The sequence below is a fragment of the Bos mutus genome, chromosome 10 (genome assembly GCF_027580195.1).
Source record: "Bos mutus isolate GX-2022 chromosome 10, NWIPB_WYAK_1.1, whole genome shotgun sequence".
Classification (NCBI taxonomy): Eukaryota; Metazoa; Chordata; class Mammalia; order Artiodactyla; family Bovidae; genus Bos; species Bos mutus.
Window position 1 is genome coordinate 21,593,412 of NC_091626.1, and position 27,474 is coordinate 21,620,885.

General features: G+C 47.0%; 1 protein-coding gene and 1 long non-coding RNA gene across 3 annotated transcripts; both read right to left on the reverse strand.

Annotated features, from left to right (window-relative positions):
• Nucleotides 1-2,854: 2,854 nt before the first annotated feature.
• Nucleotides 2,855-15,226, reverse strand: ABHD4 (abhydrolase domain containing 4, N-acyl phospholipase B). 2 transcript variants are annotated; one of them, XM_005895465.3, is made up of 7 exons: nt 15,110-15,226; nt 11,662-11,750; nt 9,916-10,288; nt 9,618-9,772; nt 7,780-7,891; nt 5,051-5,237; nt 2,855-4,251 (listed from the first exon to the last, which is right to left on the reverse strand). In XM_005895465.3, the coding sequence occupies exons 1-7, from the start codon at nt 15,169-15,171 to the stop codon at nt 4,162-4,164; spliced, it is 1,068 nt and encodes a 355-aa protein (XP_005895527.1). In that variant the 5' UTR covers nt 15,172-15,226; the 3' UTR covers nt 2,855-4,161. The 2 variants fall into 2 exon arrangements, with proteins under 2 accessions (XP_005895527.1, XP_070233594.1); XM_070377493.1 differs by having other exon boundaries at nt 14,997-15,134.
• Nucleotides 15,227-18,763: 3,537 nt separating this feature from the next.
• Nucleotides 18,764-27,151, reverse strand: LOC138989379 (uncharacterized). The gene is made up of 3 exons (XR_011465588.1): nt 26,939-27,151; nt 22,286-22,386; nt 18,764-20,199 (listed from the first exon to the last, which is right to left on the reverse strand). It is a non-coding gene; the product is annotated as an uncharacterized lncRNA (long non-coding RNA).
• Nucleotides 27,152-27,474: the final 323 nt, after the last annotated feature.

A 27,474-nucleotide genomic window follows, 5' to 3' on the forward strand; every position in this document is an offset into this window, starting at 1 on the left:
TTCTGCTAGCCGCTGAACAGTGCAAGACCTTCTGAGTCTGGAGTTAGTCACAGCCCTTTATGTCTGTCTGTGGAAGGTCTCCTTGTAAACTGCTAGGCCTGTGAGGAGCCTGAATTTATAGCGTGAACTGTAACCATAAATCCTTAGAACCCACCAGGAAAGGTGCCGATTGGGTGGTATGTTCACGGTGATTTCTTAGTCCCTGCCCTGGGAAGGTTAGGAAGGCCCCTGTCAGATAGAGTGTGTGTGTGTGCACACTGGCATGCATTCATGTGCTGCGTGTGGTAGTATAAACAGGGCACTCTGACTGACCTTCCTCAGACTTAAAAAAATTTTTTTTGAGTGGAGTATCGTTGATGTACAATGTGTTAGTTTCTGTTGTACAGCAAAGTGAATCAGCTATACATATACATGTATCCTTTTTTTTTAGATTCTTTTCCCATACAGGTTATTACAGAGTATTGAGAAGAGTTTCCTGTATAACTAGTGTATAACTATACATTAGTCAATCTATTTTATATATCAATTACAAGTTCCCAATTTATCCCCTCCCTCTTTTCTCCCCTGGTAGTCATAAGTTTGTTTTCTACCTCTGTGAGTCTATTTCTGTTTTGTAAGTAGGTTCATTTATACCCTCAGATCCTTCTTGTACCTGCTTCTGAGCAATGTGTTTGCACTGTGTTGGAAAATCAGGTCAGTATGTTATGCAGCCTCCCAAAGAGAAGTGGTTCTGGAGCACACAGGGGATGGACTTTCAGGGCCATAGGCCCTACTTCTCTACATGGATCTTCTGCGTCAAGGGTCAGAGACACAAAGTCCCTTAGATCAGTGCCTGCAGACAGGGGGCATCAGAATCTCCCAGGGCATGTGTTTAAATGCAGATATCACGGTCTAACTCCACACAGGTAGACTGAATCAGACTCTGGGGTATACAGTCTGGGAATCTATATTTAAAAAAGTACCCCAAGTTGTTTTGTGATGTGAGCAGGTTTGCTGACTACTGTCTCACTTGGCCTTTTCTCCAAGGGGATGGTAGCAGCACTCAGTGCTGGCATCAAGCCCTTTTGACTTTACCTCCTAAACATTTCTTGAATCTTCTATGTGTCCACTAGTCCCTGGCCAAGTCCAGGCTGCCAGCATCTCTGGCCTGAACCACTGCAGTGGCCTCCAAGCTTCCCCTGCAGGGACTCACCCCCCACCAGTCAGTATCCACATAGCAGCAGCGAGAGTGGTCATTTCCAGTCTCAGATTCTGTCACACTCCCCTAGATTCTGACCTTGACTCTGGTTATTGTTTCCCATTGCTTTTAGATGAACACGACATTCTTCTCACAGCCAGAGGCCCAGATCCCCATCCACCTCTCCAGCCTCATCTCCCAGCCATTGTCCCTGCTAATCCACAGACCTGCCCCCAGCCCCTTCGCTGCCCTTCCTTCAGGCTCAGAGGTCATCACCTCTCCAGGTATGCCTTCCCAACCTCTCAGGGGCCACACTTTTCAGTTGCAGTTTTATACTGATTGATGTAATAATGTGATTAAACACAAGTTTCCATGTAGAATGTAATTTCCCATAAAGGCAGGGACCATGTTTCTTCATTATCATAGCCCTAGTGCTTAGCACACAGTAAGCACTAAATACCTGCCTTGGGAATTCTTTGGCAGTCCAGTGGTTAGGATTCGGCACTCTCACTGCCAGGGTCCCAGGTTCAATCCCTGGTTGGGGCATTAAGATCTCACAAGGATCTTGTGATGTGGCCAAAAAAAAAAAAAAAAGCAACCCCCCTGTCCTGGCCTCCATATGGCAGGTGTTGGCAATCAAGCAATCTTCAGTCACAGAGAAGATGCAGGTCCTGGGATGGACCTGAGCTTTGTAATTATACCCAAATTACATTATGTAATAAAATCACATACAGATTACTAATTTGTCTATTCATTCATTCATAATGGCAAATGCAGTATTAAGTGCCATTTTGAGATGCTGAATTCTGTGCCTAGCTGGAGTCAGCCAGCACAGCAGGCACTGCTGGTAATGATTTGAACACGTTTGGACACTTGGCACACCTCACTTCTCTTGGCTCATTCAAAATAAACATTTACTGAACAAGAACTAGGTGCCAGACATGCCCCTTATTGCTTAAGCAGCTTGTGGTCTGGGGAGGAAAGACAGACATGAAACAAGTGACTACAAGTGTAAGTTTTACAAAGGGGCATTTGAGTAAGCCACGGAGACACCAGAAGGGATGCAGGTCTCGTCTGGGAGGGGGTCAGTGGCAGGCTTCCCTGCATAATGCATAAGGAATACTTGAACTGAGGTTGAGGATGAGTGGTTTCCCTGGTGGCTCAGATGGTAAAGAATCTGCCTGTAATGCAGGAGACCGGGGTTCTATCCCTGGGCCTGGAAGATCACCTGGAGAAGGGCATGGCAACCCACTCCAGTATTCTTGCCTGGAGAATCCCATGGATAGAGGAGCCTGGCAGGGTGCAGTCTATGAGGTCGGAATGAGCTGGACACCACTGAGTGGCTAACACCAGGTAGAGGCCAAGGTGAACTTCAGATGACAGGGCTATTTAATGGACAGCAGGGAGCACTCAGTTCAGCCTAATTCTCTTGTGAATTGGGGCTTGGCCCACCCACCCCTCATCTATCCTCTCAAGTGGTTGGCTGAGATGACCTGTGCTGACCTGGAGACTGGGCGGGGTCCAGAGGGCAGATGATGCACTAAATGGGAGGTGGGGGGGCTTGTGCATGGGTATCTCTCAGGGCCCCTCCTCTGACTCAGACATCACAGGAGAGGTTGTGAATTCAGCACCACCCCCAGAACTCTTGTCAGAGCAATATTAAACATCATCACCATGAGCGATTTTGATTCATTTCTTTATTAATATAGAAAAGGAGCCCAAGGCAGCTGGACCAGTAGTACAAAGCACCAGGAGTTAATACTATTCTGGTGAAAGGGTTGGCTTTACAAAAGTGAAGAAGTAGGTGGGAGCTACCCTAGTTCTGGGGCCAGGCCCCGCCTACTGCCCAGAACCAGTCCCCGGGAGAGAGTGACAGGTAGGTCGGGGACAGATGAGCTGGAGACCAGAAGGACAGGCAGCAGGGATGGAGGGCCAGGCAATGAGAACCATCCTGTGGCTGATGAGGACAGGGAACTAACTGCTGGCTGGAGGCTCCCCACTGGATCCTGGGCAGAGGTTCACGTGAGCAGGCAAAAAACCCTGCAGATACTAGAGACAATGGGGATCCAGACACGGCTTGGGGTTGAAGGGCCTTCCCTTCTCTCCATCAGGGGTCACTGTTCTCAGTACTGTGTGGGTGGGGCTTCAGGGCCCAAGGCACAGAGGGAGGCCAGAGGCCTCCCAGTGGGAGAAAGAAGGGGCAGGGAAGGAAGCACTTGAGTGTTCCGGGCTTAGGCAGCCAGGGCTGAGACACAGCAGGAAAACAGAATCCTCGTACAAAGAGGCTGGAATGTGCGGCCAGGTGGGCTTATCCTTGGCCAGGACCAGCCCCGTGACCTCCATGTCTGCCTCAAACCTTAGCAAACAGAGTCCGCCAGGAGCCCTGAGCTGTTTCTCCATGGACCAGCCATGCCCTGCCCTTTGCCTCCTCTGCTAATGAGAGCTTTTGATATGACCTCTTAGGTCACGAGAGCTCCAGGACCTGCTCTTGGTAGCTCCCCAACCAGCCCCTGAACAGAACTGGCATGGGCTGGGGGGTCAGGGGTGATGGAGGGGGAAGATGTCCTGCATGGAACCTCCCCCTCCCCCTGCAGACACACTCCAGACCTGGGCAGGCTGTTAAGAGCCTCTCCTTTGTCCAGGAGGAGCAGCTGCCCTCCCTTGGCACAGGGGGGCGTGGCTTGGTGCAGTCCCCTCACAACCACCGCCTGGTGACGCCGGCATGGAGAGAATGGGGTGGCACTCTACAACCCTTTACGCTCTCCCGGGGTGGGGAGCGCAAGGCCTCTAGCAGCTTTTGCCTCCAGCCTTCAGTGTGGGGTCATAGTGCTCTTTGTTCTTCTGTGGTCCTGCCCTGGGGACAGCCCAAGACTCCACCTGGCTGGCACATGTTAGTCGGTGAGGAAAGGACAGAGGGGTAAGTAAGGAGACAGGAAGGTGAGAGCAACTCTCTGGCTTTCTCCTCGTCCTCCAGGAAGAGCAGCTCAATCGACTGAGTCGCAGATCTCCTCCACCACCGCGTTGAAGATGTGCGGCTGGTCTGCATACACGTGGTGCGAGGCACCCTCGATCTCCTATGGAGGGAGGACCCCGCCAGGGGCAGGATGGCCCTTTATTCTAGGCACTGGAAAGCAGCCACACCATTTCTTTTTCTTGTAAACCTGCTCGCCTGCTGCCCATAAGCACTTATTTTCTCTAAGACAACTGTCCACCTTTCTCCCCGTATCTTGCACTTCCCAGTGGCAACCAGTGAATCCCAATGTCTCATCCTTACTTCTCCTATGGTCCCTGATTGTATCTTTCCTTCCACACTAGTCCCACCATGCTCATGTCATCCACAGGTTCGATACCCAGGACCCGTGAGGCACCAGTCTAAGTAAGCACGAAGTGAAAATTCTTCAGTCATGTCTCTTTGTGATCCCATGGACTATAGCCCACCAGGCCCCTCTGTCCATGGACTTCTCCAGGCAAGAATACTGGAGTGGGTAGCCATAAGTAAGCACACTCCTTAGCAAATGAAGGTGGAGGCAGGAGAATGGTGGGAAGGCTTCTTGGCAGCCTCTATTGTACCCAGCTCTGATTTGGAGTGAGAATTACAGGGGAAGAGGGCAGCATGCTCCCTATGCCTGACAACTGGACAAGAACCTGCCTTTTAGCTTGACTGGCTACACAGAGGCAAGGAACCCTGAATTATGATATTACAGAGAGCCAACCCTTTCAAATTCATGACCCTATCTCAACCTTTCCACTCTTTCTCCCTGACTCTCCCATCACCCTTCGCTACCTGGTCTCTTAGCTACACTGAGTCAAATCAACACGTGCTGCATGTTGCAAGATTTCCACCTCAGTCTGTCTCCCCTGGTGGCAACATACCAAATCTCGGACGTAGGAATCCGGCCGCTGCAGCTTCACCTTTTTTCCCGTGCTGGTGTCTATCCAGGTGTTGGCCCCATAGATCATGGTGATGGGCACATCTTTTCGAATCAAGTGAATTCGCTCTAACATGGGGCGCCGGGCCCAGCCAAAGGACTCCATCATGGCTTTGAATGCCGTCTCCCCACTGGAAAAGCGAAACAGGGTGAGGCGATGAGTAAATGCCACAGCATAAAATGTCAATCTGTGGGTCCTCGGAGGCTGGGGCAGCATCTTTGGCCTCTTTTTGTTTACCTCCAAGCCCAGCACTAGGCTCAGTAAATATTAGGAAGATTACAAGACAGGACTGAATCTCCAGAGGGTCCGCACAGAGATGAGGTAGGAGGGACACACTTGTGAAAACCCCTTGGCACTGAGGAGTGCCATATTAACCTGTATTACATACAGGATAATATGTATTTAACAGCTATTGATGTGGCAGCCTGGGCGGAGGGTGGGCACATACGAACAAGACACACGCAGTGCCTGCCCTCCCGGAGTTCCCATTTTCCTCATCCTTCAGGCATTACATAATGAATTACAGGATTAACTTAACTTCAGATTTCCCAAGAATTATGAAAGGGTAGGGAGTTCTAGGAGAACACAGATTAGGGAGTTGGCTGGCTGGGGCTGGAGGAGAGGGTCGAAGGGCTCCTTGAAGTGGGCTCTGACGGGTAAGGCCTACAGAGGCACAGAGGGTTAACTGAGGAGCCTGGGGAATGAGACGTCAGGCTTGCGAGGACCCAGGGGGAGTTTGTGCTACCTGAGAAGCAAGGACGGCCAATCTAATCTACTTTGCTCCCTGGTCATTTCCTGAGGGAGAGCTTTCAGAGGCCGTATCGGGAGGGGTCTGCAAGGCTGGAGGGGAAGCCAGCTGTCCGGACGGCTCTGTCACTGCTGTGGGAAGCAGGGAAGGTTGGGGAGACTGGTACCCAGCAGGCTTGGTCTGTTCAGGGGTTATGTTCCCAGTCTCCTTAGCATCCCTGAGATGAAGGGGAGCCTGAGTTCTGCACAGGTCACCAGGAACAGAGTCCTTTTCTAAGACACTGCAGCACAGTGGGACAGTCATGGACTCTGGAGTCAGAGAGACATACCTTCAAATCCTGGTTCTACTTTCTTAGCAAGTTGTGGAACTAGAACACACCTTAGTTCTCTCATCTACAAACTGGAGAGAAATTATACCCACTTTTTGAGGTCATTATGGGGAAAATGAAAATATGTACAAAGCCCCTAAGTTTAGTGAAGCGAAATAAGTATCCCACCCCCAAAATAATTATTCTTTTGCTAAATTATGTTTTCCAAGGGAATGGTAACAGTTACCATGAACTCAAGATTACAACTCAAAAAGACTCAGGCGCTTATAAAATTGAGTGACAGTGTTTGGGGGAAGCGGCGGGTTATCACCAATATCATCTCTGCTTCTTCCAGGACCTAAGTGAGTTGTGTGACTACATACTCTGTGGTTTAGATGGGAGGCCATTCATTATACTGAAGTAGGACTGAGACTGGGGAACACTCTGGGGAAGGACTAGGGGTGGGCCTGCAAGGCCTCAGTGGGTATGAGACTGGCACTGAGCCCAGTTGAGAGGGATCACGAGCAGAAAGCTGATTTGACTGTTGAACTGAGTTTCTAGACTGCTGTTTAAGCAGGGCCTTTCCATCAGTTGAGCTTCTGAGGAACGCTAGATGGACAGTTCCCACGCTGCCTGAAAGCAGTCTGAATTTGAGGTTAATGCTCAGACAGTGCTACTGGAATGCAAAGTCCCAGTTGCTTCACAGCTTCAGGCTGAACAGGCCTGAAATGAGGCAGGGCAGTGCTGCTGCTCCCAGTGATCTTGGCTCGCCTGCGATGCCTCCTAGCAGCTTGGGGTGAACTCCCCACAGAGGTGGTGCCTCATGGTATCAGCAGCTCACATGGCACTGCCCAAGGGAAGATTACCTCCCTGACTCCACCCTGGCTGGTGGCTGCCAAGACTGCAGATCACAGGGTACGGGCCAGGGGCCCACTGTCTGAGTTGTCACAAACATAAACTTGTTCAGATTCTGGGGACATCCTCAGTTCTCCAAAAGACAGAAAAGGCATTCCTATCCCAACAGTAAATATTTCAAGGTGCACAAACATTATGTTTTAAAATGTATAATCTTTCCATCAGCAATTCTATTTGTAGGACTATAGCCTAGAGGTACAGTCACACATGTGCCAAGGAAGATATACAAGGAGGTTCTCTGAAGCAATATCACATGATATCTCAGACAGAAAATAACAAGAAAATGAGGGAATTACAGGTCTAGGACAGGAGAGGACTTGCTTCCTTTCTTTTCTTTCTTTTCCTTTACAACAATACCATGTTCATAATACTTCTTCAGTTAAAAAAAAAAAAAAAGATCTTTGCAGGTGTTTTCCAGACTCTTTGCCTGTCAGCCTAACTGCTTACCTCCAGGAAAGAGTAAGGGTCTTCCTCTATAGAGACAGGTGGTATGTTTAATTAATCTATTATCTTCTCCATCCCTTTTTGCCTATCCCTGGGGAAGTCTCTGGAAATAAGCAAGCCTGCTAACGCCTATGTTTCCCTAACTGGATGAGAGCTCTGTGGAAGAAAAAAAATACAGCACAGACTGATCCTGGGATAGTTCTGGAGTTTTCGCTCCAAATCCATCGACGCTGAGCTGACTCCCAGAGCTGCCCTCACCTGGGATTCTGTGCATTGCAGTGGTAGATATACTCTGATATAGTATCATCATCAAAGAAGTCTGCAAACTTGCGCTTGAAGTCCGGTCGGAATCGCTGTACCAGGCCGGGCCCTGGGAGAGAACAGAACGTGGGGGAGCCAGTTTGAGTGGGGAGGAAAGACCCCTGTCATTGTTTTAACAACTTTAACCAAACGTTATTTCTCTTAAGGGTTTGTTTGCTTTGTACACTTAAGGTTATAGTCACAGAGCATGTTAAGTCTTTTGGGAAGCTCCAGGTAACCTCAAACGAGAGTCAGTTAGTTGCCAAAGAATTTGGACAGTCTAAGGTCACTGAGGAACTGGATTACTTGCAGCTCAATGAAATCCCAAGATCCTTTCCTCCAAGGATCACAAACCCCACGAGAGTCCATGGTTGAGACGCTTTGCTTTTATGGTCTGAGCTATGTTCTTTCTCCCTGAGACCACCTGTGGCCTTTTAATCTTCTGAGGGTAGTGGATGGAACCAAGAGCCCTCTCAGGTTCAGGCCTGTAACAGAATACAAGTGATGAGGCAAACCTAACACTGGCATCTCAGACTCGGGGCAGTTTTAGAGAAATCTGTTCCTTTCACCTTTCTTTAAATAGTCCATACACAAGCAGCAGGGCACTTGAAACACACTGTAAAAATTGGGCCTAGTCTCCTGGCCTCTCTCTCTCTTCCGGTCTGCTCTCTCTGTGTGCGGAGGGGTGAGAGGGAGGTGTGGCAGGATCCCCTGGGCACTCGCCCTCCTCCATGGCTGCCAGCCACCTGCCCCTACCATACTAGCTCTGATGTCTATGCGTGGCCCTGGCCAGAGGCAAGTCCAGAAATGGGGACAGTGATTAGAACAGGGCTCCTGCCTGGAGGATTAGGGAAGGTCTGCTGGAGTGCACAGTGCTGGGCACCCTAAGCAGACCAGTCCTCTGCCCGTTTAGTACCCTTTGGCACCTGTGTCTCTTGTTTTCCTTCCTTTCTCCCCAGACTCCTACCTTTTGCTCATATGCTCGCTTTTCTCTTCTACCCAGAGCCATTCTGTGTCTCTTGAAGGGCCTAGAGAGACAACTCTTATTCAGCCACTAGCAGTTAACCCCTAATAATTGGCTGCTGAACATTACCGTGTATATATAAGCCATCAGTGCAAGATAGAGCGTCGCCCACCTTTACCATAAAGGGAAGCTGCTTTTACTTCCTTAAAAGGCTCCTCTCCAGACAGGAAGGTGCCAGTAGTGTGAGGTCAGAAGGCTGGGGCCTACTAAATTTATGCACTCTAGCTGCCCTGCCTCCTTCCTCCCTTCACTCACAGGATTTGCTAACAGCTACTAAGTGGTGATGTGGTGTCTGACTAGGGCAGGGCATGGTGTAGAGGGGCTTGCCTGCCTCTGTAGGTGATGCTGGAGGCTCTGGTTCTGACCTCTCCTGGCAACAGATGCTGGGTGAGTTGCAGAGATGGGATCCATAGTGACCATGTTGAAACACCAACAGCTGCCACAAACCCACACATGTAGCATAAAAACTCAGTAGAGGAAGAGTCATCTCGAAACCCCTTTCTCTCTCTCTGGGGACACAGAGTAGAAGTTCTGCTCCATCTGTCTCTTGAATAGAAAAACTTTTTCCGTGCAGATTAAGGGGGGAAAAAAAACCTTCTGAAACTGCCGACCAAGACATTTAGTCCAGATTAACAGCTTTAAATAATAACGCTAGGCTTATTCCCACTTTTTATGAACAAAAGGGGATGGTGAGCGTCCAGACGCAGGGGGGCTTCTAGAATGGGACAGCTGTGGTTGGAGGAGACAGTTTCTCTATCTGCAGGCTACTCACCCCAGGGCCCAGCGACTCGAAGAACAGCCAGTGGATTGGAACGCCCTAGGACAGAGGCCACAGCCTTGACCCAGGTCGGGGGTGCACGGACCTGACTGGGGTCAGCTGGTCGGAGGGGAAAGCCCCACGGGTCCACCAGGATGAGGTGTTTAACTCTAAAGGAGGGAAAGGGAGAAGACAAGTTTTCTTTGCTTGAAGGTACCATAGCCCTAAGTTCAGGAAGAGAACAACTGGAAATGAGTAATGGAAAATTCCCAGCAAGGCACTATTGTGATGCAGACAGGTGGCTCCTCCTTACCTGTCAGGGTACTTGATCGAGTAGGAAGTGGCCAGGAATCCTCCCAGACTGTGCCCCAGGAGGATCATACTGGGGATTCCCATGCTCTCCCGCCACGTCTCTATTGAGGTCACAAACTCGTCCTCGGCCCCCTCTGGATCCCTGGGGAACGTTGGCCTCGAGCTTCGCCCGAAGCCTAGCAGATCGAAGGTGTGCAATGTGCGGCGGGTGCTCAGTGAATCCATGTTGAGGATCCAGAGGCCCACGCCGCCCCCGAAGCCGTGCACCATCACCAGTGGGGTGCGGTCCCTGAGCTCAGGGCTCACTGTCACTGTCCAGATCTTGTTCTGGTTTGGGAGGGACACATATCGAGCCAGGAACTTGTTCTGGAGGCCTGGGGAGAGGGGGTCCAGGGCAGAGGATAAGACTGTGTGCTGACCGCATGATCTTTTTGCTTGGACCCTCACTTTTCAGCCCTCTCTCATCCCCAAACCCTTCCTGGCCTCTCTCACCTTTCCTTTTACAACTCTCTGATCATACAGCCTAAGAGTTCAACTCCAAGTACAATTTGTAGATGTCTAGTGTTAGTAGTCTTAATTGCTCAGTTGTGTCTGACTCTTTGCCACCTCACGAACTGTAGCCTGCCAGGCTCCTCTGTCATTGGATTCTCCAGGCAAAAATACTGGAGTGGATTGCCATACCCTTCTCCAGAGGATCCTCCTGATGCAGGGATCGAACCCAGGTCTCCTGCGTTGCAAGCAGATTCTCTACCATTTGAAGGGAAGATCCTTGTAGATATCCGTAGGCGTTAAGAGGGGCCATTGTATTCCTTGGGCTCCCTTTGGGTCCAGGGTAGAAGTGACCCCACAGAGCTCTGGCATTCATCACTCTTGTACCTGTATATGCCTGGGGCTTGACGGAGGGAGAGTGTGTCCTCACTGAGGGTATCTGGGAGGGTCAAGCCAGGTCCTTCTTAGGGAAAGATGAAGGTGGGCAGTGTTTGCTCTGCTGGCGTGAAGACAGTCACACAACAGAGCTACCTGAGGTAAGTCACATGGATTTCAGACAAAGGCTTGAAAACTGACTGTTCTGTGGCTGTACTTACTCAGGCCCATAAGAGAGAGAGTAGCCACGGCTAGGGCAATAGGTGCAGGGCAAGAAAGATCATATGAGAAATATGGGAAGATGGGGCCCAAGGGTCTTGTTTGAGCTGGTGGCTGCTGGTGCTCCTAGGGGGATGTCCTGACCCCACAGAACATTGCCTAGGAGAGCTGGCCAGTGGGAATCCCCAACTACTCTGGTAACTGGATGAAGGGGAAGGGTGGCTTATTGGGTAGAATACAAGGAACAGTATTATTAGAGAATATAGGATTGCTGGTCCTTGGCTAGGAAGGTGGTAAATCTAAGTGTTTGTCTGATGAGAAAGGGAGAAATGGAAAAAGAATAAGAGAAGGAAGAAGTGAATGTGTATTTGCACACATTGTGTGTTAATAGCTGGTACAGGGTTTGAGGTGAAGTTGTGGGATGTGGCAGAATGGTTTCTGCTGGAGAGTTTCTATTCTGATGGACAGGGCAGGAGATGTTAAGGAACTGCTATCATAGAATGTGCATCCTCTGCCCAAATTGCCTCCCTCCAATCACGGACATCCCTTCCTTCCACATTGAGCATTGTCGACCAGGAATCAGTGGGCTCAGTGGGCCAGGCTCTGGGAAGACCCTGTATCCTGGGGCTCCTGAAGGAGGTGGCACAAGCCACCTTCTACTTACACTGGAGGATCCTGGCTTCTACATTCTTCAGTTGAGACATGGAAGTGGGGCGCCAAGTGGGCAGCCAGCTGCTCAGCCAGCCTTGAGGCCTGGGACAGGAACACACAGAAACATTCACTAGCAATATTGCAAACATTGATACCCCCAGTCTTGCTGGCAGTTACAAAAGAGTTGTCAGGGTGCAGGGTGTTTCCCAGGCTCAGGAAACCTGCCCCTGTGGCAGTCAGCAATTCCATGGCTGCCTGATACACTGTTACTCTTCTCTGGTAAATGGTTATTAGCAACAACATACCCTTTGTTGCAACAGATACTCAGAATACTATGTGTACAGCACTTTACAGTTTATAAAGATCTTTCACATTTTTTATCTCATTTGAGCTTTACAACTCCCCTTTGTTATTGGTTATTATAATGTTCAAGGAGGTTACAAGGAGGGGAAAAAAACCCAACTTTTAACTAATGTTTCAGTTTTCCTTTGCCATCCCTAGGACTGTATGTTCCTTTAGAGTAGGACAAATTCCCATGCCACTTGCCCTCCTGGCAGAGTACCAGGGTTGGTGTATGCCTGCTTCCCAGCCCCTGGGAGTCCAGAGCACTGTGTCAGTGGCCAGTGGGGCTCTCAGGCAATCAGTCCAGCCTTGAATGATGTGTTGGGATAGGCAGGGAGTAAGAGGAGGGAGACCTGGGTTCAAGCTCAGTTTTGATTCCCTGATAGGACACATGTTGCCTCTGGCCTTGTTTCCAGATTATAAAATGAGTAGAAATTTCGCCACCAATGGCTTGCAGTAAAACAGGTAAGATAACCTATCTTGTTTTCTACTTTACAGCCAGGGGACTTTAAGTCATTGCAGGGTACAGGTTGAACGTACCAGTATTACAGTAATGTTTTAAAAACCCTAGAGTTACGTCATAGTAATGTCATTTATGAGCAGAGTGGTGTTGGCCTGATAAATAATCTGTCTTTGAGCATCCAGATATGAAAGGAATCTCATAAGGTGCCCGGGATAAAACAGATGCTCAATGAATCGCTTTTGTTATTCCTCTTCCATCCCATATTTTTCTTTTCTTGAACTCTGCCTGGCTGAAGTGGATTTCAGGATGGACATTACCAGCTATAGGAAGGGCCTGTATACATCAGAATAGTCAAGCAGGGGCATTCTGTGAAGGAGTGAGGGCAACTACTACTAATCCCCTCTCGCTACACACTGGGCTGCATCATTTGAACTGCAGAATTTTAGATTAGGCTACTTCCGTAGAAATCTAGTCCAGCCTCTTAATTTAACAGATGAGCAAAGTGATGCCCCAAGAGGCCATACATCTAGTTAAAGAAAAAGAAGCAGAACCAGGACCTGGATCTCAAATCCAGGTTTCAGGTATTCCCTGGTGGTCCAGTGGTTAGGACTCTGTGCTTTCACTGCTGAGAAACAAGGCCAAAAAAAATAAAGTCAAATCCAGGTTTCTCCTTGTGTTTCCTCTGGACATTCCAGCCTCAGCTTTTTAAGGCTACACATGGATACTCAATATACAACTAGTTTTACACTTGCCTGCTTTCTGAAAGAACATGTGACCTAAAGCCAAAGGTCAGAGTTCTAATCCTGGCATCACTACTCACCAGCAATGTGCCCTTAGCACATTATTTAGCCTTTCTCTGTCAGAGTTTCCTCATCTTTAAAAGGGAGGTAATAATAGTATCTACTTCATAGAGTTGTCATAAAGATCAAATAAATTAAAGAACAGAATAATGCCTAGCATAATACACACTCTCAGTAAATGTTCTTTCCCCTGGCCAAATCATAAACTATCCATATTCTGTGCTTTTCAAGTAGCAAATCTCAGTTACTCAAATCTTAAGAGGTTTGAATTACTGGAGCTACAGCTGAAACTGGTCCATCAATGGCTTTAGCCAGATGAGAACTGTTGGTCTCAATCCTATGAAGACTCAGAACCCTTCAAATGATCCACTGGAATTCCTTACAGGCTTGAAGTGCGGGCACCAAGACCATAGAATGTTGCTGGTCTTAGGAGACAAACTTTCTCTCCATCCTACAGAGACTGTGACAAGTCAGAACATGTCATCTGGACCCCACATGGCCTCGTATCTGCCCAAAGCAGCACTCAGGAGAGATGCTGTCCCAAGGAACAACAGCATCATGGGCTGCTCTGCAGAGATCTTCAGATACCCCGCCTCTCTTCTTCACTGAAAATGTTACCAGTAAAGTGCTGGAAGTAGCACCTGGCACACTATTGCTCAGTACCCCTGGGGAGATGCGGAGGCCTGGGGTGGGAAACTGAGGCAAGAAGCAAAGTGGTCCCTTAGCCACAAGCTTAGCCTGACTAGGGTGGTCTCATCCCTCTAGGATCTTTACCCTGATGGTGGGTGAGCCGGAAGAGCTTCTGTGCTGTAAGAACCCTGTTCTAGACCTCTGTGATATTGGGATCTAACTTCTTTGGACACTGGATTCTTCATTTGTAGAAAGAAACTGCACTGACTGAATATCAACTCTAATATTCTGTGTTTCCCTAAGTCATTGTAGGTATTGTAAATTTCCTCTTGAAAGCATCATTTTGGAAAGTACCACTCTCCTTGGCAATTCCTTCAAGCCTGGGAAGCTATTACTGTCATAACGTTATTAGCTTTGCAAGCAGCTCCAAAATGGGGGGAACACGGGATTCAGGAAAGGCCCAGTTCTGGTATAACCCGGGCTTGGGTGGAAGCTGAGTCATTCTCCTAGCAACTTTTCCTTGTTCCTATCAGACGGTGAACTGCTTGCCACACCACCTACAGGTGGCATCCCAAACTTGATGTCATTGAGATCGCGGTAACAAAATCCAAAAGCTCTAATTCTGAAACCATAGCATTAAGGAGATTGTTAATGATGATTAAAAACTATCAACTAGGATTGCTGAAGACTAAGCGTCTCGCCGGGCGAAAGCTAAAGGAACTTGCAAGCCTATTAACCCAGACCAATCCCAGCCCAGGGGAGCCCTCTCTCCGCTTTCCAAGCCTTCGCGTTGCGGGGCTAAGCGATGCTCTTCCCACACCTCCGACTCGCGTCGGGGAGCAAACGCAGACTAGCCGCAGACCTGGCTGCTACCCCCGCACCCGCGTCCACACACGCTTGCTTTGAGGGATCTGAGACATCATCACTAAATCTAATCCCAGGGCGCAGGCTTTAGAGGGGAGCGAGGAATAATCGCCGAGACTAAAGTGGAAAGTAAGAATCGCTGGGCTGCAGGCAAGCGTTATCTTCCATCACTCCCTAGGCTCCGCGGCCGCAACTCCTGGGCAAAAGCAAGCAAGCAAACGCAGCCCCCAGCCCTCCCCGGAAGCCGACCTGAAAAGGAAAGGCGGGAAGATGTCTAAAACTGTTCCTCAGCCACAGACAGTCCCAGGTTCACGGCCCCGAGAGAGAGAAGGAGAGAGAGAAAAGAGACAAGGTTAACTCACTGCTGCTCCAGATCATCGGCCATAGTAAACAAGCCCTGCCGGGTCGAGCTGAGCCAGCCCATCCCTCCACCTGACGCCAGCACCAGCTGACCGAGAAAAGCGTCGGATAACAAAGTGGGGCGTGGCCAGCGCCGCGGCCTGGGAGGCGGGGTCGCAGGACTCAGGCTGGGCCGGCTGGGACACGTGAGCTGTCTCTGAACCCCTCCTAAGCTAGGACCGCAGTCCGGCCACACATTTGGGGACAGTGAGGGAGGTAAGGAGTACTGAAACTACGAGTTCCTCCGTCAAACCTCCATTCTCTGATAATTAAAAGGTAACAGAATTACCCCTGCACGCTCCCACAATCTTCCCTATTACAGACCCCAGTCCTCCCAGGTCCTCTCCTTAGCGTTCCTTCTAACCAGATGCTTAAGATGTTTGTGTACACAGTACCAACGGTGGAACGCTCCTACGAAGGGCCTGGGGGCTTGTGGCCCAAATAGACTGCTAGATTTTGTAAATAAAACCAGGACGCCTAGTTAAGGTTGAATTTCAGATAAACACCAACTACTTTTTTAGAGTAAGTCTGTCCTGTGCAATATTTGGGACATAACTGAGCATCCTGTATTTTATCTGGCCACCCCAAACTTAAGCCACGCCTGCCAAGATGAACATTCCTCAGCCCCGGGGATGTCTTTGGCCCCAGCCTGGTTCTCAGGAACAAGGTGGCTCAACCCCAGGTCTCCATCAGTTTGGACGATCCCTGCCTCCCCTCCCCCCAGGAAGGAAGCTGAAGAACTAACCTGTAAACCTGGGTCGGTTTTAAGTAGCTGGAATGGGGGTTGGGGGAGGTGGTGAGGGGGAGAGAGGTCCTGATTGGTTTGCTCAGCAGAGGAGCCAAATCTTAAGGCTGGCTGGCTCCAGAACTTGCTTGAACTGGATAACAAGGCCTGATGTCCCTGAAGCGGGCATCCTCTTAATAAGGTTAAAACCAGACTAGAAGTAGTGGAGGGTGGGAGAATACTGATGGTAGGGTTTGTCAAGGTGGGTTTTTTTGGTTTGTTTTTTTTTTTAGGCTTTCTGCTGGACTCAGAAGAGTCTGAGATTTCTTCTTTCATGTAACACAGTGTTAAATTGACCTTATTATCATTATAAGGGCAGGAAGTTCAAGAGAATGGGTATTTAATACACTACTGATACTATGTATGAAATAGGTTAACAAAGGTCCGTCTAGTCAAGGCTATGGTTTTTCCTGTGGTCATGTATGGATGTGAGAGTTGGACTGTGAAGAAGGCTGAGCGCCGAAGAATTGCTGCTTTTGAACTGTGGTGTTGGAGAAGACTCTTGAGGGTCCCTCGGACTGCAAGGAGATCCAACCAGTCCATTCTGAAGGAGATCAGCCCTGGGATTTCTTTGGAAGGAATGATGCTAAAGCTGAAACTCCAGTACTTTGGCCACCTCATGCAAAGAGTTGACTCACTGGAAAAGACTCCGATGCTGGGACGGATTGGGGGCAGGAGGAGAAGGGGACGACAGAGGATGAGATGGCTGGATGGCATCACTGACTTGATGGACGTGAGTCTCAGTGAACTCCAGGAGTTGGTAATGGACAGGGAGGCCTGGTGTGTTGCGATTCATGGGGTCGCAAAGAGTCGGACACGACTGAGCGACTGATCTGATCTGATCTGAATGAGAACCTACTGTATAGCTCAAGGAACTCAGTGCTCTGTGGTGACCTAAGTGAGAAGGAAATCCAAAAAGAGGGTATATATGTATACGTATAGCTGATTCTCTTTGCTGTCCAATAGAAACTAACACAACATTGTAAAGCAGGAGGGAAAGGGTCCCCACTCCAGTGTTCTGGCCTGGAGAATTCCATGGATTGTATAGTCCACGGGATCAAGCAAAGAGTAGAACAGGACTGAGTGACTTTCACTTTCACACTCCAATAAAAATTAATTAAAAAGAGAGAATGGAAAAAAAAAAAAGAATGGGCATTTTTAGAGCTTAGGGGTCTGGGAATTTGCAAGGTATGGGGCAAAGTAGTACTAACAAAAGAGGACCCATCTTGTCACTTGTTCTTACCACAGAGTGGTCCTAAACCTCAGGGTGCATGACCATCATCTGGAGGGCTTGTTTAAAAATTCAGGTTTCCAGGACTTCCCTGGCAGTCCAGTGGTTAAGTCCATGCTTCCAATGCAGGCTTTGAACCCTGGTTGGGAAACTAAGATCCCACATGCCTGTGAGGTGCAGCCAAGGGAAAAAAAAAAAGTTTCTAAAACCCTACCCTCTGAGATTCTAATTCATTAAGTTTGGTTTGATGCTAATAGCTGCATTTTTAGGAAGCACTTCAGATGCTAAAGTTCAGTAGGACTCATTGGAAATTAGAAGATAGTTTCTAGGGTCAGAATTCTGGGTGCAATTTTGGCTTTGCGGCTTATCTGCTACATGTTTGTGAGTAAATTATATAGCATCTCTAAATTTTCTTCCTCTGTCTCCTATCTTGTTGTAAGAATTAACCAAGATAATTCAAACATGTAGTACATTTGTTTATGCTAAAAAGTTACTATTATTATTAACATACCTATTCAAAGCCCAGCATTATGTTAAGCACTGCTACTGCTACTGCTAAGTCGCTTCAGTTGTGTCTGACTCTGTGCGAACCCATAGACGGCGGCCCACCAGGCTCCCCGGTCCCTGGGATTCTCCAGGCAAGAACACTGGAGTGGGTTGCCATTTCCTTCTCCAATGCATGAAAGGGAAAAGTGAAAGTGAAGTCGCCCAGTCATGTCCGACTCTTCTCGACCCCATGGTCTGTAGCCTACCAGGCTCCTACGTCCATGGGATTTTCCAGGCAGGAGTACTGGAGTGGGGTGCCATTGCCTTCTCCAATGTTAAGCACTAAGAACACCATTATCAAAAGTAAAGAAACAGGGACTTTCCTGGTAGTCCAGTGGCTAAGACTCATTTCGTTGCAACAACATATCCTGCATGATGCAACTGGAACCTGATTCAGCCAAATTAATTAATTATAAAAAACACACACCAAAAAAACCAAGGTGCTAAGTGTTATGAAAAGGGAATGTTGCGTATAATTCCAATAAACAAAGAATGTTACCTGCCGTTCCAGTAAACAATGAATGTTGCCTGCCATCAGGCCATCAGCCAGAGCAACTGCTGGCTGCCCACTCAGCCCACCCCTCCATGGTGTGCCCTGAAGGGAATTCAGGATGGAGATAAACAGGAAACTGTCTGTCTTAGATAGTTAAGGTGCATATCTAAGGAATAATTCTTATAGGTAGTCAAGGACTAAAATCACTAACTTGAGATGTCTGGTTTTTTGTGATTTCCATGTTCTACTACATGTCTCCACCCCCTGACACCCCCACCCCCACCCCCAGCAGAAACGGCAATATATCCTGGCTCCTCCCTTTTGGGAGCAGTTCCTCAAAGCAGTCTGAGAGGCTGTCTTCTGGGTTATAGTCCTCAGTAAGGTCCCCAAATAAAACTTAACTCTCAACTTTCAGTTTGTGCAATTTTTCTCTGATTGACAGTGTCAAGGGCTTTTGGAAGCTGTACCATACAGGATATTCCAGGTTACATCACTGTTAGACAGGTTAACAGAATCTCCCACTTTTCAGAAAACCTGTAAGATGTAGAACTTTTCACTTTCATGCATTGGAGAAGGAAATGGCAACCCACTCCAGTGTTCTTCCCTGGAGAATCCCAGGGACGGGGGAGACTGGTGGGCTGCCGTCTATGGGGTCGCACAGAGTCAGACACAACTGAAGCGACTTAGCAGCAGCAGCAGCAGACCTGGCTGAGCACTGAAGAATTGATGCTTTTGAACTGTCATGTTGGAGAAGACTCTTGAGAGTCCCTTGGACTGCAAGGAGATCCAACCAGTCCATCCTAAAGGAGATCAGTCCTGGGTGTTCATTGGACAGACTGATGCTGAAGCTGAAATGCCACCTGATGTGAAGAACTGATTCATTTGAAAAGACCCTGATGCTAGGAAAGATTGAAGGTGGGAGGAGAAGGAGATGACAGAGGATGAGATGGTTGGATCGCATCACTGACTCAATAGACATGAGTTTGAGTAAGCTCTGGGAGTTGGTGATGGACAGGGAGGCCTGGCGTGCTGCAGTTCATGGGGTCGCAAAGAGTCAGACACAACTGAGCGACTGAACTGAATTCAACTGATGACCTGGCTGGAACTGATATTAGATCTCTCGAGACCTCATCTTTTGAGGCAGTACAGAGGTGTTTGTATTTTGTCTTTGTGTGCCAAATCAGCTCTACTGTAGAGGTTGGTCATGAGTAGGAAACTTGAACATATGGAAAATGCCTTTTATAACTAAAGTTAAGAGATCTCTTAAGATGTCCCTGTTACTGAACTGAACTCGTGTCCACTCGCTGAGCAGCAAAGCTAATTTGTTGACACTGGGTTGTGGTGAAGGAAAGTATAGTGGTTATTGTAGGCTCCTAGCCAGAAGTACAAGTGGCTTCTGCTCAGAAGACCTGAACTCCCTGAAGGCTTTCAGGAAAGGGTTGTTATTTTTTCTTCTTAAAAAAAACTTATTAAAATTTTTAAAAATCAATGTATTTTAATAGATATTGTGACTTCCCTGGTGGCTCAGACAGTAAAGCGTCTGCCTACCATGCGGGAGACCCACGTTCGATCCCTAGGTTGGGAAGATCCTCTGGAGAAGGAAATGGCAACGCACTCCAATACTCTTGCCTGGAAAATCCCATGGATGGAGGAGTGTGGTGGGCTATAGTTCATGGGGTCGCAAAGAGTCAGACACGACTGAGCACTTTTTTTTTTTTAATAGAAGTATAATTGATTTACAATGTTGCATTGGTTTCTTCTGTACAGCAGAGTGATTCAGTTATACACATACATACATTCTTAAAGGCAACATTTGAGGTGAGGGTTACAAGGTGCATGACTTTCTTCTGATTGGTTGGTGGTGAGCTAACAGGGTGAGGTTTCAGGAATTTTAATCATCAGCCTTCTGGTTCCAAGCAGTCTGAGGTCTGTGAGCTTGTGTTCAGCATGTAGTCACAATCCTCCACCTGGATTGGGGGCATTAGTTCCTGGAGAACACCTCAAACATAAATTTCAGATCATTATGTGTGTCCTTTGGGGAGGAACCAGGGCTGCTTTAAATTGTTTCTTAACTGCCGGTCTTTTGTTTCTGTATTCCCTCATCTCCCTAATGAGTAACCGCTTGGGTCTGCTCTTTGGCACTCAGGGAAGGCCTAGGAGACCAAAGACTTTTTCTAAAAAATCATTTTATTTATTTATTTATTTTTGGCTGTGTTGGGTCTTCCTTGCTGCTCGGACTTTTCTCTAGTTGGGGCTACTCTTCGTTGCAGTAAACAGACTTCTCATTGCCATGGCTTCTCTTGTGCAGCATAAGCTCTGGGCTTGTGGGCTCCAGTAGCTGTGGCTCATGGGCTCAGTAGTTGCAGTTCCAGGGCCCTAGAGCACAGGCTCAAGAGCTGTGGTACAAGGGCATGTGGGCTTTTCCCAGATCAGGGATCAAACCCATGTCTCCTGGCTTGGCAGGCGGATTCTTTACCACTGAGCCACCAGGGAAGCCACAAAGCCTTTTTCTTCAAACAAGAAACGGGGACACAGAGGAGCTTTTGTACCAGGGAGGGTCCTATAGGGCTCTGCTTGGTTTCATCCCCAGAGCTGAGATATCTCAGGGTTAGGCTGGATCTGTTAGAATTATAGAATGGAGAAGACTCTCAGGGCCTGCTCTAGGCAGGCCTCTGGGGAGAAACACAAGGTACTTGTTTCTCCCCAGCTTCAAGACAAAATACACTGTGTACAAGTGTATCTTTTACCTCTAACATATGTGATATTATGTATGATTTTATGTATGATTAAAGTATGAATATGGTCTTTATGAATGGAAACTAATTTTTAACAAACCCTCTTTCCTGTGCCTGTAAATCACATTAAATTTTTCGGAAATAGGTGGAATTGATGACCTGATAACTTATGTCTGCCAGGGATAGATTGTGCTTTGGTTTCAAACGGGTGTCATTGCCTTTTGAATGAACTATGAATAAGGTCTGACCCTCAGATTAAACAAAGAAAGTGAGTAAAATAGCTCTAAAGTCGCTCTCTCCAATATGATAGCTGTTAGCCACATGTGGCTACTTGCTGCTGCTGCTGCTAAGTCATGTCAGTCGTGTTCGACTCTGTGCGACCCCAGAGATGGCAGCCCACCAGGCTCCGCCGTCCCTGGGATTTTCCAGGCAAGAATACTGGAGTGGGTTGCCATTGCCTTCTCCACATGTGGCTACTTAGATTTGAATTAATTAAAAAAATCAAAGTTCCTTAGTCACATTAGCTACATTTCAAGCACCCAACAGCCACCCACGTGTCTAGTGGCTACCGTATATTGCATGGCACAGAGGCTTTTTTATCATCACAGAAAATTCTTTTGGACAGTGTTGCTCAAGCAGTGAAGATTTCAGTCCCATGTTATGGAGAGTGTTTGGCCCTTGGAAAGGACAATATGGTAAACTCTCTTATGGATGTCAGGGAGGAAGCAAGATTGAGGGGTTCTCTTTATGGGACTCCCTAAGACTAGAAGGGAAGAAAATGAAAGGAGCCTGTAAAGTTATTCTGTTCTATCAGGGACTACAAGGACAGTTATGTTAGGATGAAGTGATATGGGCTTACTGAAGCTATTTGCTGCTGTACTAGGGCTTAGATCAGAAACTTGATACTTGAGAAATTTGACTTTGTGCTGTTTGCAATTAGATTCCTCAACATTTTTTTAAAAAGAAAATAATAACCTATTTATTATATTAGAAAACAAAGTAAAAGAAAAGAAGATTCCTTTTTCTGTACTCAAACAACAACACTTCTGACACCAAATGTGTGGATTTTCCCATACGAGGCATTTTCCCAGTTCTCAGTCAACACCAACTCGGTGTTCCTAATATTACTCGGTTCTGGCACTGACTGCCCTGACTTAGTGCAGATGCCACAGGTTAAGGACTCAGTCCCACAAGACTCTCCCCTCCTTCTACTTTAGATGCCAATCTCAAGTTCAGGTTTCACCTGTGCCTCTTATCACCGGCTATAACTTGGAGGTTCCCAAGGCCCCCTCCTAAGGTTTGATAACTTACTGCAATGGTTCACAGGCCCCAGGAAAACAATTTACTTACAAATGTTAAAGAAGAAACAACAGGGAATTCCCTGGTAGTCCAGTGGTTAGGACTTCGTGCTTTCACTGCCAAGGATGTGGGTTCAGTCCCTGGTTAGGGAACTAAAAAACAAAAACAAAACAAACAAAAACCAACCAAGCGAAAAAACACAACAGGTCCAAAATGGAGTCACTTGTGCTAAAACCAATTTCTAATTAGACAGTGCAGAATTTTCTAGTCAGGACCAATGAGATGCTTTCCATCCTCCAAAGAAAGATTAGGTAATTTGTCAAAAGGACCCATTCTGTCTCCCATAGGTAGGTTATCTAAACCTGAAATAATCTTTTTATTTATTTATTGCTTTTTTGACTGTGCTGAAAGGCAAGCAGGATCTTAGTTCCCTGACCAGGGATCAAACCTCTGCCCCCTGCTGCAGAGGAAACATGGAGACTTAAGCACTGGACTACCAGGGAAGTCCTGAAATAATCTTTTTTGTTTATGATTTTTTTTGTCTTGCTCCTGAAAACCTCTCCCTTTCTGTAACTCTGGAGCTCTTCTCTACTGGTAAGTTGGGATGCTGCCTGATTCATGAGTTGTTCAGTAAAGGCAGTTAGATCTTTAAAATTTACTTTGTTGAATTCTTGCTAACACTAGATTACTGGTTTATTATAAAAAGATACAATTTAGAAACAGCCATAAGGAACAGATGCACAGGGTGAGATACAGGGGAAAAGGCACATAACTTCCTTTATCTTTTAGATTGTGTCACCCTCCCAGCATCTAAATGTGATCAGCAACTCACAAGTTCTCAGAACCCCTTTGGTTAGAGTTTTTTATGGAAGCTTCATTACATAGGCATGATTGATTATTTAATTGTCTACTGGTGATTGAATTCAATCTCCAGCCCTTCTCCCCTCACTGGACCTTGAGAAGGAAACGAAAGTTCCAACCTGGGAATCATGTGGTTGGCTCCCCTGGCATCCAGCCTCCATCCTTAGGGGCTTTCCAAAAGTCACTTCATTAATATAAACTCCAGTGTGGTGAAAGGGCCTTGTTATGAAAAGCAAAAGACATTCCTTCCACCTTTATTGCTCCGGAGCTATTTCAGAAACGGGACAAAAACAAATATAACAAAAGATGCTCCTATTGCTTTTACCACTTAGGAAATAATGAGGGTTGAAAGCTATGTGCCAGACCTGGAGATGAAGAACAAATATGTATTTCTTATTGTATCATACTGTCATACAAAGAAAGGGGGTTTTGGCCGCACTAGGCCAAAGTTTAAAGGGTGGAGCTGTTACATGCAATAGCAGAGAGAAGAAAAAAAAGGATTTGAAGGAGAAAGTGAAAATAAAAGGGAAAAGAACTGGAAAACAGACTTTTTCACACAAAGATTATCTTTAGAAGAGTCCTCTTTTTAGGAAGATATATGTTTCTTTTGATAAAGAATGTCATTTCTTACCATAGTGAGATACACTGTACATTCATGGCTTTTGTTTATCAGGGGAACTTCTTGACCTTCCACTTTCCCATTGTTTTATAATGTTGAGTGTTCAAGGGTAGCAGAATATGCCACCCCAAACTATGCCACTTTAGTATAGCATTATTTTGAGCTGAAGGCAACTGAGAAGACACAGATACAAGAAAAGTTCTGGACTTCCCTGGTGGTCCAGTGTTAAGAATTGCCTGCCAATGGAGGGGACACGGGTTCGATCCCTGATCCAGGAAGATTCTGCAGGCTGCTGGGCAACTAAGCCCGTGCTCCACAGCTACTAAGCCCACGCGCCGTAACCACTGAAGTCTGAATGCCTAAAGCCTCTGTTCCACAACAAGAGAAGCCACCTTAATAAGAAGTTCATGCACCACAACTAGAGAGGAGCCCCGTTCACCACAACTAGAGAAAGCCTGCGAGCAGCAAAGAAGACCTAGCACAGCCAAAACCAAAAATAAATAATTAAAAATAAAGGTTCTCTGCCCTCCTCTTATTTGCCTAAAAGCAGGACAGAAAGGTGTTCCTGCTCCTCTCTCTACTGCTGCTGCTGCTGCTAAGTCACTTCAGTCGTATCCGACTCTGTGTGACCCCATAGACGGCAGCCCACCAGGCTCCCCCGTCCCTGGGATTCTCCATGCAAGAACACTGGAGTGGGTTGCCATTTCCTTCTCCAATGCATGAAAGTGAAAAGTGAATGTCGAGTCGCTCAGTTGTGTCCAACCCTCAGCGACCCCATGGACTGCAGCCTACCAGGCTCCTCTGTCCATGGGATTTTCCAGGCAGGAGTACTGGAGTTGGGGTGCCATTGCCTTCTCCTAGGAAGGACAGAAAACTCTTGACCTTATCAGCCCAGAGAGGGCACCAGAGGAATCTACATAACAAACTTTACTAACTAGCCCTTATTTTTCATTAATGCTTAATATATTTACTTGCTCAACTTCATATATTTACTCACAACTTGCTTTCCTCTGTTATTTCTCTAAAAGTTTATTGCTTTCTTGGGTTAAGATACTACTGTTAAAAACAAGACAACAGGCTCAAAATGGAGTCAATTATGCTAACTTAATTACAATTTCAGTGCTCCCAGAGATGAAATCTTAAACCAGACAATCAGGGATTGCCTGATCAATACTGTGTGCATGCTCAGTCGCTTCAGTTATATCTGACTCTTTGCAACCCTGTGGACTGTAGCCTGCTAGGCTCCTCTGTCCATGGGATTCTCCAGGCAAGAATACTGGAGTAGTTTGCTGTACTATTAGGTAATCTGCCTGATAGATCCCTGCCATCCCCTAAAAGGATTTCCCTGGTGGTTCAGATGGTAAAGCATCTGCCTACAATGCAGGAGACCTGAGTTTGATTCCTGGGTCAGGAAGATCCTCTGGAGAAGGCAATGGCAACCCACTCCAGTACTCTTGCCTGGAAAATCCCATGGATGGAGGAGCCTGGTAGGCTATAGTCCATGGTGTTGCAAAGAGTTGGACATGACTGAGCAACTTCACTTCACTTTATTTCATCCCCTAAAGGAAAATGACCTTGCTGTAACTAATCTGATTTTTGTCTAGTATAATTAACTGTTCTGTCTCCTTTCTGCCTATAAAAGTCTCTTATTTTAGATAACTCCTCAGAGCACCTTTATATCTGTTGGTTGGATGCTACCTCATAAATTATTGAATAAAGCCAATAAAATCTTTACATTTGCTGAGTTGGATTTTGCTTTTTAACATTATATAAGCCCAAGTTCTGACCACCCTTTTGAGTCACTACTGACTGTTCCCCATGCATGTGCAATGCACATGTTAAGAAACATGTTGGTTTTCCTCTTGTTAATCTGTCTTTCGTCAGTCTAATTATAGGCTCAATGAACCTGAGTAGAGGGAAACAGTTTTTCTTCTCTAACAGTGTTTTAGTAACAAAAGGTCTAAGTTCTATACTGATTTCAGCTTCAACCTAATTTGATTTGTCCTCTGAAAGCCATAAGAGTTGCAGTCCCTCCAGTACCCATTATTTTGCATGCCCAATTACTGGGGCTCTGTGCTTTGCCCAACTTCTAATTATTCAGAGAAATAACAAAGCAGACATAGTTAATTACCTGGGTTAACGATAGTTAATAAGAACAAATATTTCCTTAATATTTACTTTATGTCAAGTGCTGTGTTAGTTACTGTTAACATTATCTCATTTAATCCCCACAACCTTTGAACTAAAGAATGTCACGCTTGTCATGTATCTCTAAAAGGATTGAGTCATTAGTCACTGTGGTGGCTGACCTTCAACACACTCTGAAAGGAGTTGAGGGCAGAGATCAGGAATGAGGCACTCTGTGCTTTGGGAAAACTGGCAGAACAGGCCTTCAGATGGATATTTTCAGGAGAAAATTTGAATCCAATTGAGACAGGAGGGAAGGAGGCAGGGCACAACCATTAAAAGAATGATACACAGGGGAATTTCCTGGTGGTCCAGTGGTTAGAACTTGGTGCTTTCACTGCAGGGGCCCAGGTTCAACCCCTGATGGAGGAACTAAGATCCCACAAGCCATGTGGCCTGCCCTCCATCCCCCTCCCTTCCCCCTCCCCCCCCCCAAAAAAAAAAATAGAGGATAAGAAAAATACCATTTAGAACCAAGTAGGCCCAAGATGGTGGGAGATTCAAATTCCAATAGACCTTGAGCCTCATTATAAGCTCACTGTAATACATGTGCATGCTCAATGACATACCCGCAGGCACCATAACAGTTCTGAGATTGGCCATCAAAGCCCCAAAAGTGAGAGGTAAACCAATTTCTAGAAACCCCCACTCCTTTCCCCAAATAGTTGGAATGATCTTCCTACTTGTTAGCCTATGAAATTACCCAACCTATAAAAACTATCAACCATGGGGCTTCTCTCCGAGATGGCCCACACTCTGTCTATGGAGTATGTAACTCCCTCAATAAATCTGCTTTCACTCTACTTCATCTAGTTCTTGAATTATTTCCTTTAGGAAGCCAAGGACCCTCACTTTGTGGCTTATCCCAGGGTCTTGCTGAAGACTTGGGAAGTGACCATCCTCTCATGCCCCATTTTCCTGCAACACAACTTCTTGCATTTCCCCATGCTTAGAAAAGCACTAAAATCATTAACTAAGACATCTGTGCCTTGTGACTAGCAGTAGCCCTCTACCAAGATGTGCTTGACAGCACTTACCCACTCTCTTCTCCACAATCAAAGACATGATCACCTCTCCCCTACCTCTTCAGAGCAGTTCCTCAGAGCTACCTGAGACAGTCTCTTGGGCTATGCTGCTGCTGCTGCTAAGTCGCTTCAGTCGTGTCCAAGTCTGTGCGACCCCAGAGACAGCAGCCCACCAGGCTTCCCCGTCCCTGGGATTCTCCAGGCAAGAACACTGGAGTGGGTTGCCATTTCCTTCTCCAGGGCGTGAAAGTGAAAAGTGAAAGTGAAGTCGCTTAGTCATTCCCGACTCTTAGTGACCCCATGGACTGCAGCCTACCAGGCTCCTCTGTCCATGGATTTTCCAGGCAAGAGTACTGGAGTGGGGTGCCATTGCCTTCTCCGCTCTTGGGCTATAGTCCTCAGTAAATCCCCAAGTAAAACTGAAACTCACAGCTCTCACATTGTGCATTTTTACTTCAGTCAACAATCCAATAAGCCAGGTATTGTTCTTTACATCTTGAACAAGAGGAAAATGAAGCTGTCAGACTAACTAACTTGTTCTGGATTAG

Excerpts from the sequence above, each read along its gene's own strand:
- ABHD4 (XM_005895465.3), bottom strand. The coding sequence starts at position 15,171 with ATGGGCTGGCTCAGCTCGACCCGGCAGGGCTTGTTTACTATGGCCGAT. Across the intron at positions 7,892-9,617 it reads TCGAGTCGCTGGGCCCTGGG|GGCCCGGCCTGGTACAGCGA; the intron begins GTGAGTAGCCTG and ends GTTCTCTCCCAG. Across the intron at positions 4,252-5,050 it reads ATTCCTACGTCCGAGATTTG|GAGATCGAGGGTGCCTCGCA; the intron begins GTATGTTGCCAC and ends CTCCCTCCATAG.